Below are 12,820 nucleotides of genomic sequence, written 5' to 3' on the forward strand. Positions count from 1 at the left end.
CATACACTGCAGGGCTACAATTTAAAAACTGCCTGTTTGAAGCAAAATGCTCTCCATCAGACTGATTGTTACATTTAACCACATGAAACCTAGCAACCCTACTGGGGATGCTAGGACACTGGGCATGTCATAATACACAAACATTTGGTGAAAATAGGCAAATAAATGTCTGAGACTTGTGTGTGTTTGTGTGTGGGTGGGGGGTCTCACAGCTTTTGTCAGATGTGAGAAGGGGGGCTCCAACGATAAATGGCTGGGAACCACAGATCTAACTCACATAAACAAAAGCACAGCAATCGACACAGAAAGATGATATACTGAATCATGCTTTAAACCTGTCCACATTCAGCAACTCGATTAAGTAGCCCAGAATACCCTACAGTAGGTAGGTCATTTAAATTGATTCATTGCATATGGGAAACATGTATTAGGTCATTGAGCTCAAAGGTGTCACTTGAAATCTGCATTTTTAAAGAGCAGTGACAGTTGTAGATCAAACCTATAATTCATTTTCAATATTCTTTTGTTGGGATTTTTAGGTTGTTGCGACTTAGATTACTTAAGAAAAGTAGATGATTGTTAAATATGTGCAATATATTCTTGTACTAGACAAGTACTTGCTGAACCTCAAGTGACTAAATGATTGTCTTTGACTCAGTATACTGGTGAATTTAGCTTTGTCTGTTGATTGCTGAATGTTGACGAGCAGCTTTTGGAATAAGTTACAAACGCTATTTCTGTAGTACACTAGTTATTTAAAAAAAAAAGGTATTCCCCTCCTTGATGGTTTACTTAAATGTTTATTTTAAAATCAAGGGGGTTGAGTTTTTCTTGTTGAAAATATAGACAGTGATGTGCTGTTTATTTTGTATACAGTTGAATATATCACTTTACATGTTCATTTAATGTGTAGAACTACTGTACCTACTGAAACTCCAGCTACAGCTAAATGTATGCTTGGTGTTATCAGACTAATATTGATGTGCAAGGCAGACAGCACAATTTATCAGATAATAATAATAAATGTACTTAAACAGGTTCAAGAGTTTCACATGTTTTTATTAATTTACTTCTCCATTCAAATCAGTAATGGAATTCATCAATCACTGAATGCAACTTGTCAGTATTTCAATTCATGTGTTACTGTCATAAAATCAGCTTGCCATTACATTCAATATTTTACGCAACAAATATATTACATGTCATAACTCATAAGCGTGCAATTCAAACTCAAACATCACTTCCTGATACTCACTGTAATGGCACAAACTTAAAAATGGATATTACTCAGTGAAAAGGAATTTAGCTTTCTGATGAAGCCTCGGTAAGTAAAACAAATGTCGCAGGCTAGCGACATAGCAATTAAGGCTTCTTCATAAATTATATTGCTGAAGTTTAACCCATTAAGACCGGGAACACATCTGTGTAACCACTTAAACCATTATATTATACTTGCTTGTAGCTTGTAGATCTGCTATTTTTGAAAAATCTTGAATATTTGTGCAAATCTTTGAATGTATATTTTTTAAAGCGTACATTTGGGGGGGGGGAGGGGGGTCCCTGGAACAAAACATTTTGAGATGGGGGTCCGCGGCCAAATACATATTTTGGGGGTCCTTGACAAGAAAAAGTTTGAGCAGCACCCGTATAGCAACGATAGTTTTTCAGAAAAATGAAGACATTTGTTGAGACATTTGACAGTTACAAATGTAACGCTTTAAAAATATATATAATAAAAGATTTGCACACATTTTCAAGATTTTTCAAAAATAGCAGATCTTCAAGCTTCAAAATGTTTTGAATAGCCAAAGAAATCTAAAATGACAGAGATGCGTTCCCGGATTGAATGGGCTAATGACGGGAATTTGACATACGCCTGTTTACCTACAGTATGTACAGACTCACTTCAAAAAAGTTCATGAAGGTAGCTAGTGTTTCCAATGGTTCTCAACCTTTTCTGGATCAGGGCCCACTTGAAAATCTCAACAGCTTTCGCCCACCCATATGACCATTTAAGTGTTAAGTGGTCAGATGGGTGCCGTGTGCATTTAAAGTTATGATGTTATGATCAATCAATCGATTGTGTTCCAGCTTGGATCAATGGAACTAACATAGTAAACTTTTAGGTTCTTATTTATTGGTATCACTATGAAAACATATTTTTCAAGTTAAAAAAAAGAAACATGTAATTTTGTCCCACTTGCAAAACCCTCACAGCCCACTAGTGGGCCCCGGCCCACAGGTTGAGAATCACTCATGTAGTCCACATGACCCTGTTTTTGTTTTTATTTCTTTTTTTTTTACAAGTGCCCCTTACACCCCCTAACTATGTTGGCTAATACAACACCAAAAATAGAGTGAAGCTAACAAATACTCTAATAGGCTGTACATCATGGCACACAAAATCAAAATGACATTTGGGGAAATGGTTATACCATTTAGTAGTGCTTTTTTAAATAGTTCAACTGAGATATAATGGAATATATCTTTAAAAAGCTGTAATTCTGAATGCATTTGCACTGAATGACAAAGGTGTGTTCAAAACTGAGGAGCTGATTATATATTAATGAATATTTCAACTATCAATAGAAAAGAACCTTGTAACAATGCAAAATGGGTGACTAAAAAGACAAATAGTATCAAATATGACAGCAGATTATTTTATATGATATGGGGCTGGTTTCCTAAAATGTTTGTTTCTTCACAAAACACTCATCTGCAAAATATAAGCTTAATACCTTATATGAGAGGCATATAAAGAGGCATTAAAAGGCGTAGAGGACATTTTCATGGAGGTCAGAACAAAGAACACATTTTGTTTAAGAATATTCTAGGAAACCAGCCCCAGAAACAGCACTATATAATCAATTACCTTTCAAACGTTTTGGAGGGCTCAGCTATTTACAATATCTTCTTTGTACAATGAGCATGTGCTATAGTATTTTCTTTCCCATGAGACACTCAAGGTTATAAATTAGACTGAGCTAGGCTACATCATTGTAAACTAAAATTCCTCAAAGGTTTGCTAAGAACATGCCAATCACTCTGATAGAAAATCCTGAAAATGCAGTATTTTTCATATATTTTTTTGCTTTTATGGATGTATAGTTGAAATGTCCTTTGTACACAAATGTCTTCTAAGACATCTCTCCTTCCACACAGCTTACACAAATACATAATATTGGAGAGGTAAACTACGACTCTACTGCTCCTGGGCCTGTATTCACTTTTAATTACCTAAAAGTACCTCAGAAATCTGAACATCTAGCTATGAAGCTAAGCTGGGGACAGTTTATGGTGAGTTGGGGTGTCTTGTTGGCTCAGTGCAATAACCATGTAGTCACAGCATTGTTTCATGAGGCCATCATGCCCACCATCTCTTTCCATTTAACTTTTTTATTGCATATTGCATGTGAAACAAAAAAACAAGCACAAAATCTAATTTTGGGGGTTTTGTTTTCCAAGGAATACAACCCACAATGGCTGGTCAAGTGTTCTGGTGTCTCAAATGACAATATTGTGACCAAAAGAGTGACAAATATAATGAATATAAAATTCAGGCAAAAACAAAGAAATTTCTCTCTGTACATTTCACCATCCATTAAACATGGATATTTGAAGGTGAATGTCTGGTGACATGTCGGTGTCGTGTCGTTTCTAGTAAACATGCTTTTAGCTCCACTAAAACAATTTTCATGTTATGGCTTCTGGGGCGATAGCAGTTTGTTGGTGTTTTAAATTTGTCAGAGGAACAACCACTCTTAAATGTTACACAAAATGTCGCCCTTTAAACCACTCCACCTTAGAAAGCTTTGTGAGTACAGCCTCACTAAAACTTTTGAGCATTATTTACATATGCACTTTTATAAAGTGGACATTTTCTTTTGGTTAGCTGGGAGCATCTGGTAGCCGTATAGGCTTTGTGAATGTAGCCCCTAGTGTGCATTCATCACAGCACCTGCCCAGATGTAAACATGGCCATTCCCCCCCACCCCCACTGTAACGCAAATGTGAGACTGAAGTGAAGGCTAGCTCACTGTGTTTGGTAGCCAGCCATGCTGAAGTTAGCCAGGTTTGACATTACAGAGCCGGGAGGGGGCTGAGGCTGGGAGGGCGGGGACCCAAAACCTCCCACCCAGGCTGGTGACTGGGATTGCCTAAAAGGGAAACAAAAGGAAAACATGATCAATATCCAGGTCAGAAAATGTGCCTTTTTAGTGAATTTGCCTATTGCCTTTAGGCTCAAGATAGTCATGCATTGTGCACTTTAGTTACAAAGCCCACATTTAATTAATTCCTGTGCACTATTACTTTGAATATTTTTTATAGAAATTCCCAGGCTTATTTGTGTTCTCAGTCTGGCCCACGCAACCAGAATTGACATGACACAACGGAGGCATTTAACAATCAGCATCCTTTATCATAGCCCTTCCCCTCGTTGCCCTGTGCCTTTTCATACACTAGCACCACATAGTCACAAGATGGAAGGAGGTAGGGGTGCTGCCTGGCAGAGATTTGCACTCCACTGAGCACACACTTCTATCTTACCCCTATTTTGGGCAAATTTCCAAAAAGATTAATTCCAGAAAAGAAAATGGCTCATATAAAATATGCTGGTAAAATTGCACAGAACGTGTTACTATATGTTGTGAGCTTGTAGATTGTCTATTTTCACTATTTGTCATACAAAGAAATATATAGGGTTAAGTGGTTAACTCACTCTACACCAAATCCTTGCTGGTTCCATGTCTGGCCATACACGCCATATGATGGGACTTGTTGCCACCCGTTGGTCATGTACTGCCCATACTGCTGCTGCTGCTGCTGGGGATTCCCATAGACCTGGTTCCACTGTCCCCACTGCCCATATTCCACCTGTCATGACACAAAGAGCAAGAAAATAGTAATCATAATTACCCAAATTAAAAATACCCCCCAAAATAAAATTACATTTTGCCTACCTGTTGTGGGTTTTTAGCCATATCAGGAGATTCCTTGCCCCAGTAGCACTTCACTATGTTCCCTTCAATGGCTGTGGTATTCACTGAGACGATGGCATGGGCAGCACTTTCGTGGGAGGAGAACCTTTAAAAAAGGAAACCAAAGCTAAAACATTTCTGCCGGACAATGCAGGAGAACAACTGTGATTAAACAGTATATTTGTTAATATGCCTTATTGAGTGCAGATATTAGCATCAGTGTGATGTGTTTTCCAGTGAAAGCCCAAGGGAACTAAGTGTAGTATTGATGGTTATGTTACTGTGGTTTAACATTGAGTCATGCGTTTGTGGTGACATCTAGGGACGAGATGCTGTAATGCATCTGACCTCTGACGACAATACCTGATGAAAGAATATCCTTTCTCTGGGAAAACTCTGATCTCCATAATCTGACCAAAAGGCGAGAAGGTCTGTCGCATTAGGTGCTCTGTAAGATTACATAAATACATATTTAAAAGTGTCATCTATCAGCACTTTGCATTTTTAGAGGAAAAAATGCATTCATTTAAATCACAGTGTACAAATGTAACCATACCTGTCAATCCCAGCTGGATTCCTCCACAATACACAGTGCAGTTCTGTGGGCTGGACTGGCTCACCACATCATCAAACCTCAGCTGCTTTGATCCATCTGAAAAGAACACAGAGGTTTGAGAACCCATTTTGTTGTTCATTCATACAGGTTACAGTCATGTTGAACTTTGGTAGGAACTTGGGTTGCCCATATATGGAGCTCTGTGTTAGGCATGGCCAAATATGTCGTCCAGGCCAGTCTATGACGCCAGTAGTATGATATTGATGACATCAGGGTACTCCATATATGGCTAGTTTCGGGTTTATCAATATTCTTTGTATCCGTCTGTCTATCTGTGTCCCTTTTATGCCCATCTATGGAGATCACTATATGTGTCTGTCTGTCTCCCTTTTATGCTCATATATGGAGATCCCTGATGTCATCAGGATATGCCCATATATGGGCATATCGGTTGGATCAGCGGTTCTGGACAACCAGATCTCCATATATGCCTATCTGGTCATATCGGCGGTGCTGTACAATTGGCCTCCAACCGAGTCAACACCGGGCACGGTACGCTCTCTGGTCATCGGCGACGCGCACACCGAGTTTGCAGTCGGTTGGTCGGACGGTTCTCGAGATCTACAGACAGACACACAGACGGACGGACGGACGGACGGACGGACGGACGGACACACAGACAAAAAGGTGTCGCCCATTTAAAGTAGGATTAAGTCTTTTGACACTTAAAATTGTACTTACTGTCTTGAATGCTCTTTGGGGCAGGTGGTTTGCGGGTAGCCCAGTTCGTCCTAATTTGGCGTCCACCCAGCCACTGTCCCCCCATGTGAACGATGGCATTCTCTGCATCCTGTGGATCCAAAATAAAGTCAGTTTCCCCTTCAGAACCAATGGATTCAAAACGTTTGCTGAGATACCATGACATTTCGGTATCTTATTAATTAATGTTTAGAATCTAATGTACAAGTGATTTAAAATCTATTTGAAGTCATCTTAACTAAAGAAACTTTTAATTTAAATTTAAAAAAATCACTTCAAACTATGATTGAATCTTTCCTTTAAATTATTTTAAATGTAATGCTGGTAAGATAGTAAACAGAAAATAGAAATAACCTTCATTTTGTGTTCTTGCACTGGAGCCTTACCAGTTTGTTGTAGAAGGACACAAATCCATACCCCTTTGATTTTCCTGTCGTCATGTCCTTCACAACACGGGCATCCCTGGAGGGAAACGTAAAACGAATGTCAGCGCACTTTCTATTTAGGAGGCGTCCAACTAATAAAAAGGAACCACGCAAACACACTGAACTGTGAATCCTCTACATTGACCTATATTCAATGTGCATTAACTATCTTCACCGTTACTTCACTGACTGGTAAGACTAACATCAAAGCAACACTTGAAAAACAAAAAAACAAATACAAACATGCAGCCTACACTGTTGGTTTACATGTTTTCAGATGTCTTAAGGTCCCTCACCACTAGAGCACCACTTCTTGTTCAATCTTCACACTAGTAGGCTACAGATTTTAAATTCACAAAAGGAACTTTATATGGATTACCATGCATTCCTAAAAATCTGCTGTTGGTGCTCGTCCTACAAATGGAAATATATGAAAAAATATCAAAGAGAAAAAAAGGAATTAAACGGCATACATGGCCTGTTAACAGATTTCTTTATTTTTCCTGGTCAATTCTTTACCACCAATATGGAGTTTGGGGAGCTGCAAATTTTGAGAAATTGACATTTTCAGAATTTTTGGAGAGGAGCATTACACTACAAACAATACTATGCAGATCAAAATTAGACAAATTATAACAAAGATTTAGAGGAGAACATTGAGTATTGGAGGTTGTTAATCTATGCTAGGTCATGTTAATAACATAGTATCTACAATGAATACATTTGGAAAGTAGTAGAATAAATAGAGGAGAAAAAAAACTACATCTGAGTCTCCAGAGTGCACAGTTCCTTGCTGTTAGCCTTCAAGCTCCTGTCCAATCCTATGAGCATTTCTGTAAAATAACCAAAGTGCTATTACTTCACTGAAACCCACAACTACAGAGAAGTTGAAAGCTATTCAGGTTCATACACAGAACTTAATATTAGAGTTGACATTCAATGCAACTTACTTACCATAACCATATATAGCAGAATGGAAGAGTAGGCAAAAAACTGATACTTTTTATGATGATGACAGCATGATACTGAATCAATCAGTATGCAGGTAACATAGATGATCAACTTACAGATTGAGTCACCTGTGTTATCTATATATCTGTCTTTTCTTTGTCTTCATCTGATGAAGGCCGACTGGGCCAAAGCCTCATGTTAGAGAATATATTTTGAAATTGAGTGAGCTTATTATTCTACATAAAAAAAAACACCTAAAAATGCATAACATTTTTTTCCCAAAATCAAATCAGACCAAGTCACTCCTTAATGCATATTTTACATTATTTAGCAGAAACACTAATATACACTGATGCATACCTGTTATTACTCTTCTTAACAGGGTAAAGCCTGATTATAAAAGTGTGCATATAAACATAGTCAATAGATTTTTATTTTGATTTGAGAACACCAAATAAGAAACACCATGAAAACATCTGAAAGGTCAGGAAAGGCGAATAAACAGATGTCTTAACCACTGCCAAAGCACAACTGTGAAATAAACCATAAACCCTACTAAAATAATTGTACTATACACAAGAACAAATAACCTGTATATGTAGAAAAACTTACGAGATTTTCCCAAAAGGTGCAAATGCAGCCTTGACGTCCTCTGTGGAAATCTCAGGGCTCAAATCACCCACAAAAACATGGAAGTGATCTGAAAAAACAACATAGAAAGTGCAAAAGACATCTACACGTCTGAGGGGAGAGGATATAACTGTAAACAAGAGAATACACTGGTAAACAACTTACTGGATGTGTCTTTCTTCTGGCTACTTGGAGTGGTTGCCCAGTTTACTTTGACCTCCTGAAGGTAAAGGAGATTGCACACAGTAGATAAATATGGAGGTGAGGACATTCTATCTAGATAAGGAGAACAAAGCATCACAACATTAGTTGAATAGAGAACATAAATTCTCTATTCATATTGAATAGTTTAGCCTACCTTTCCTAATATCTTCCTCCCATTCATCGCTGCAAGGGCTGCTGCAGCATCTCTGTGTTCAAAAAACTCCACAAAGCAATATGGGTCATTGCTTGTATGCTGCGAAATGAAAGAAAGGAGGAAAGAGAATCCAGACAGGACAGTTCACCCTCTTGATACTTTATTTGCGATAGCCTCCTGGCTTTCCTCAGTATCAAACAGACAGTACAAATCAGTGTTAAAGAAAGAACTAAAATAGCACTGTGAGCTTGTAGATCTGCTATGAAGACTGTGACGGCCAGAGTCACAATTGACTCTAATCAATAGGCCAATTGACTAATTAATGGGCCATCCCCAATTTACAAAGATTGACACCTGGCAATCTCCCTGCTCAGTACTGAAATGGCCACAGGTGTGTGATTGAGGGAGTGATTTTCAGTTTGCATGCTGGCAGCAGCACCCAAGGTGTGGTCCAGCTCTCTTCTTATCCAGCTTATTTTAGTTTTCTTGGTGTGGCTCAAGTTGGAGCAAAGTATGTTCACCTCATCTAAAGACAGTTCACTAAACTGCTAAGCAGGCCTGCAGATTCAACCTCACCTCCACTGCAAGTGAATCCAGGGAGGAGAATTGAACTGAGGAGGTGAATTGTTTGGAGAAGGAGGCCATTCAACACCCAGGTAACATGGAACAATATACATTACAATCGAAGAGGAATAACACTTGACTGACAGCAAGAGGAATAACACTTGACTGACAGCAAGAGGATTTCAAACATTCACAGCAAGAGGATTTTTGTTTTGACCAAACTGAACTGTATTTGGACCACATCGTTTTGTGTGTGAAAAGGGACTTTTCAGTTGCTTATTTTAGGAGTATTGACGTGCATTAATAACCCCTATTTGTAACCCTGGTTTTGAGTTGAAAAATACCGTTGTTTGCATTTATTTTGTTTTGGGGTTGATGATTTTTGTTATTTCCTTTTAATGCAATTTGTTGTAACCCATCCCTGGTTAACTTACCCCAATACACGGACGGCTGTTCCAAAACAATTAAGGGTTCTTTATTTTTTTATTGAGTCCTTTGTGCGCTTCCCTTGACACCACCTGGCTACATAACTAAAGGAGAGACTAACTGCTCTCTGGTAGGTACACGCCTACCTGGCACCCCCAAAGCAGCTAATTGAGGAAACCGTTACAAGACAGCTAGCCATACGTTTGGTAGTTAATCTTCATTCCCTCAAGCTTTTTTAATTGCTTTTTAATAGCTTTGATTATATGCATATAAAACAGAGTTTCCCTCGCAAAAACATAAACTAAGCATGGCCTTCCAAGTCTAAAAGAGAGACTTGTTTTTGAGAACAATGAAATCATGAACTAAACGGAGACTCTCTTATACTGTAATTAGCTATATCAAGGGAGGTAGGTTTACTGGCATGGCCTACTGATTACGCTTCTAACAAAGAGGGTGCACACACTAGGGAGTAGTCATTATGTTGTGAAATACAGAATCATTAGAAGTCTTGTAACTATATTATATTCCACAACCATTTCTGTGGTAGTAGAAATGCATCTGTCTCTGTGATCTACGCCATGTCACTGGCCCAGGTTGTAATGGTTATAACTTGCACAAGGTTAATTTTAGGCATGGGCTTTGTGTGGTTTAAATTAAATCATTTTAGTTACGTTATGCCGCAATCTTTGGGTAATATTATGAAAAATCACTACACAGTCTGAAAAAAATCCATTCTTAACACAAATTCTACATCTAACCCAAGAGTAATTGCTGCTCAAAATGATGTCAAATTGGAAACTTAGCTTTAGCCTTTATTTGTTGTGATGGGACACTTCACCATGTAGAACATAGCCATACTAGCCACTACTTACCTCAGTGATCATTTTACAACTTTTGCAAGGTCCTATCTGGGTGAACAGTTGCAGAATCAGGATCTCCGTCACATCTCTGGAGAGGTTGCCCACATATCTGGAGAACATTGGGACAGTTCAAAACACAAAGCAGTCACCCTCCACAGCTGAACACTACCAAGCTTCTGATATTACATCGATCACTTGCTCGGTGTTGGATGACAGTTGAATCAGGCGAGGGATTCAATAATATACTCGTCTAATAATGTTACAACGTCAACATATGGTTCGGCCTTAAAATATTAATAGAACATGATTTATAAATATATATAATTTACAAATAACATGATTGCAAAAAAAAACAAAAAAATCTACAATATGATTGAAATACCTGATTATCCATGACAAGTTTACTGATAATAATTAGCCTACATAGTTGACATCCAATTTTACAAGGTACGGGGAAGCAAACGGGGAATGGAAAAAAATAAACCAAACAAAAGTTATCAGGGAATGTGTCATAATGGATGTGAGTGACATTATGTGACCAGGTCAATCAGAACATCCTTCACCACGTTAACCGTACGTGGCCGAATATGAGCAACACGACATGTCAACGTTACAGACAGTTATCAGTTAGCGTTAACGTTTACCTGTAATAAGGTTCTATAAAGTAGATGGTACACCGCTATTTTTGATCACTATCTAACATTAGCTAGCGGCTAACCGCTACCAGTTATAGCTAACGTTAGCCGAGACTGGGCTGCCTATTAGTTGACTTACAATGTTTTCGGGTGGCTGTCGTCGTCCATGGTCAGTGTTGAAACGCTGTAGCACTCTTTAGTTACTGAGTAATTTACCTAAAGGTTATGAACCTACTACTGGGGGGGGGAGAAACCAACTAGCTAACTAGCTTAATAGCTAGCTAACCGGGGGCGGTAGGGCAATGGCATACGTAATCTCGCGTGGCCCCGCTGCCCGATCGTAGATTAATAAACGAAGGTTTATGCTGGCTAGCGCGAGATTATGGACATATGTACTGTAGCCAGTGTTGCCATGTGGGCTTATTATAAGCGATTTGGGCTTTTTCTTTAAAGTTGCTTGAAAAAAAATGGTGGTTGCGGTTTTGGGGGGTTATTATAATTAATTTTCAAATAGCCAATGGTTTAAAGTGCTCATGGGTGGCCTTATAGTTGTTTCTTTTGGGCTTGTTTTCCTAGACCTAGTTGCTTATTTCTCTCCCAAAATATGGCAACACTGACTGTAGCCCTAAAGTAGCCGGATTTGTACGTCGTCGTACGACGGTGACGCGTGCCGAAAATAGCCGATCTACACGCTCACAACGCGTTGCGGTCGCGTTGTGAGCTTGTAGTTCAGCTATTTTCGGCAAATAGGCATGCGACATGTGTAGGGGACTATAGCGTGCGTGCCGGCGTGCACAACAACAACAGTGTGATGTAACATGACACATGTTTGTGAATGATCCAACTGTAACATTAACGACAATAACAGCTGCTCTGAGGTAGAAAGCGAACCAATTGACTTTTTTTGGCCGATGGGTTCCCAGATTGATAAACTATTAAAACGAAGAATGACCACAATCACATGTATTTTGTCAATCACGTTAAATTAATTAATTTAAGCCTTAAGCGATATGCTGGATAATAAAAGATATACCGATCAACATAATGTAATAAAGGCATGGTTATTCGTGCTGAATAATTTAAGTAGGCCTATTAGACTACTGGCATTATAATCACTACTACTGATTATAATGTATAATAATATAAAAGTAATGTTATAAACAAATATATTTGTTTTGTTTTGTGTAGGGCTATTTATTCAGCATGCATGACAGAGGGTAATAATATTCTTTGTTGTACATACTCATACTGTGACTGTCATATGATATGATCATATCATAGGGTCATTGGACAGTCACAGTGGCCTGAAACCAGGATGTTTCCAGAAGCTGATAAGCTGTCTGTGGGAATTGAGGTGTCAAAGTGGTGAGGTTACCAGCAGTTACCACAATAATGAAGTGGGATTTTGAAGTCTTTTTTATGTTCTTTACAACTCAATAGAAAGTCCTCCTAGAGCACGCACCATGTCTATGTGAAAGAAAGCTGATCTGGAACCTTACAGGCAGTCTACTATTTTATTATGTATATTCTAATATTAATCTGTTGTGTTATACGTCTGGAAGACTTTATGAATGGACAAGAGCATGCGAAAAAATGTCAAACATGGGCTCAGCTTCAGACCCACACAATAAAACTAAAAAACAAAGAATAAACAACCAACAAAACAATTGGCAGAGC

The 12,820-nt window shown here is 38.5% G+C and overlaps 1 protein-coding gene across 7 annotated transcripts; it reads right to left on the minus strand.

The window, feature by feature from the left end:
* Positions 1-1,038: 1,038 nt before the first annotated feature.
* tial1 (TIA1 cytotoxic granule-associated RNA binding protein-like 1) lies at positions 1,039-11,472 on the minus strand. Of its 7 annotated transcripts, XM_084075427.1 has the most exons (12): positions 11,283-11,472; positions 10,521-10,617; positions 8,659-8,757; positions 8,466-8,520; positions 8,283-8,370; positions 6,681-6,756; positions 6,277-6,385; positions 5,536-5,631; positions 5,343-5,427; positions 4,962-5,085; positions 4,721-4,875; positions 1,039-4,157 (listed from the first exon to the last, which is right to left on the minus strand). In XM_084075427.1, the coding sequence occupies exons 1-12, from the start codon at positions 11,309-11,311 to the stop codon at positions 4,034-4,036; spliced, it is 1,137 nt and encodes a 378-aa protein (XP_083931553.1). In that variant the 5' UTR covers positions 11,312-11,472; the 3' UTR covers positions 1,039-4,033. The 7 variants fall into 7 exon arrangements, with proteins under 7 accessions (XP_083931553.1, XP_083931554.1, XP_083931555.1 ...); XM_084075428.1 differs by lacking the exons at positions 8,659-8,757; positions 10,521-10,617; positions 11,283-11,472 and adding an exon at positions 7,483-7,552 and having other exon boundaries at positions 8,466-8,518; XM_084075429.1 differs by lacking the exons at positions 8,466-8,520; positions 8,659-8,757; positions 10,521-10,617; positions 11,283-11,472 and adding an exon at positions 7,483-7,552 and having other exon boundaries at positions 8,283-8,413.
* Positions 11,473-12,820: the final 1,348 nt, after the last annotated feature.

Source organism: Gymnoscopelus microlampas (genome assembly GCF_963454915.1).
Source record: "Gymnoscopelus microlampas genome assembly, chromosome: 13".
Lineage (NCBI taxonomy): Eukaryota > Metazoa > Chordata > Actinopteri > Myctophiformes > Myctophidae > Gymnoscopelus > Gymnoscopelus microlampas.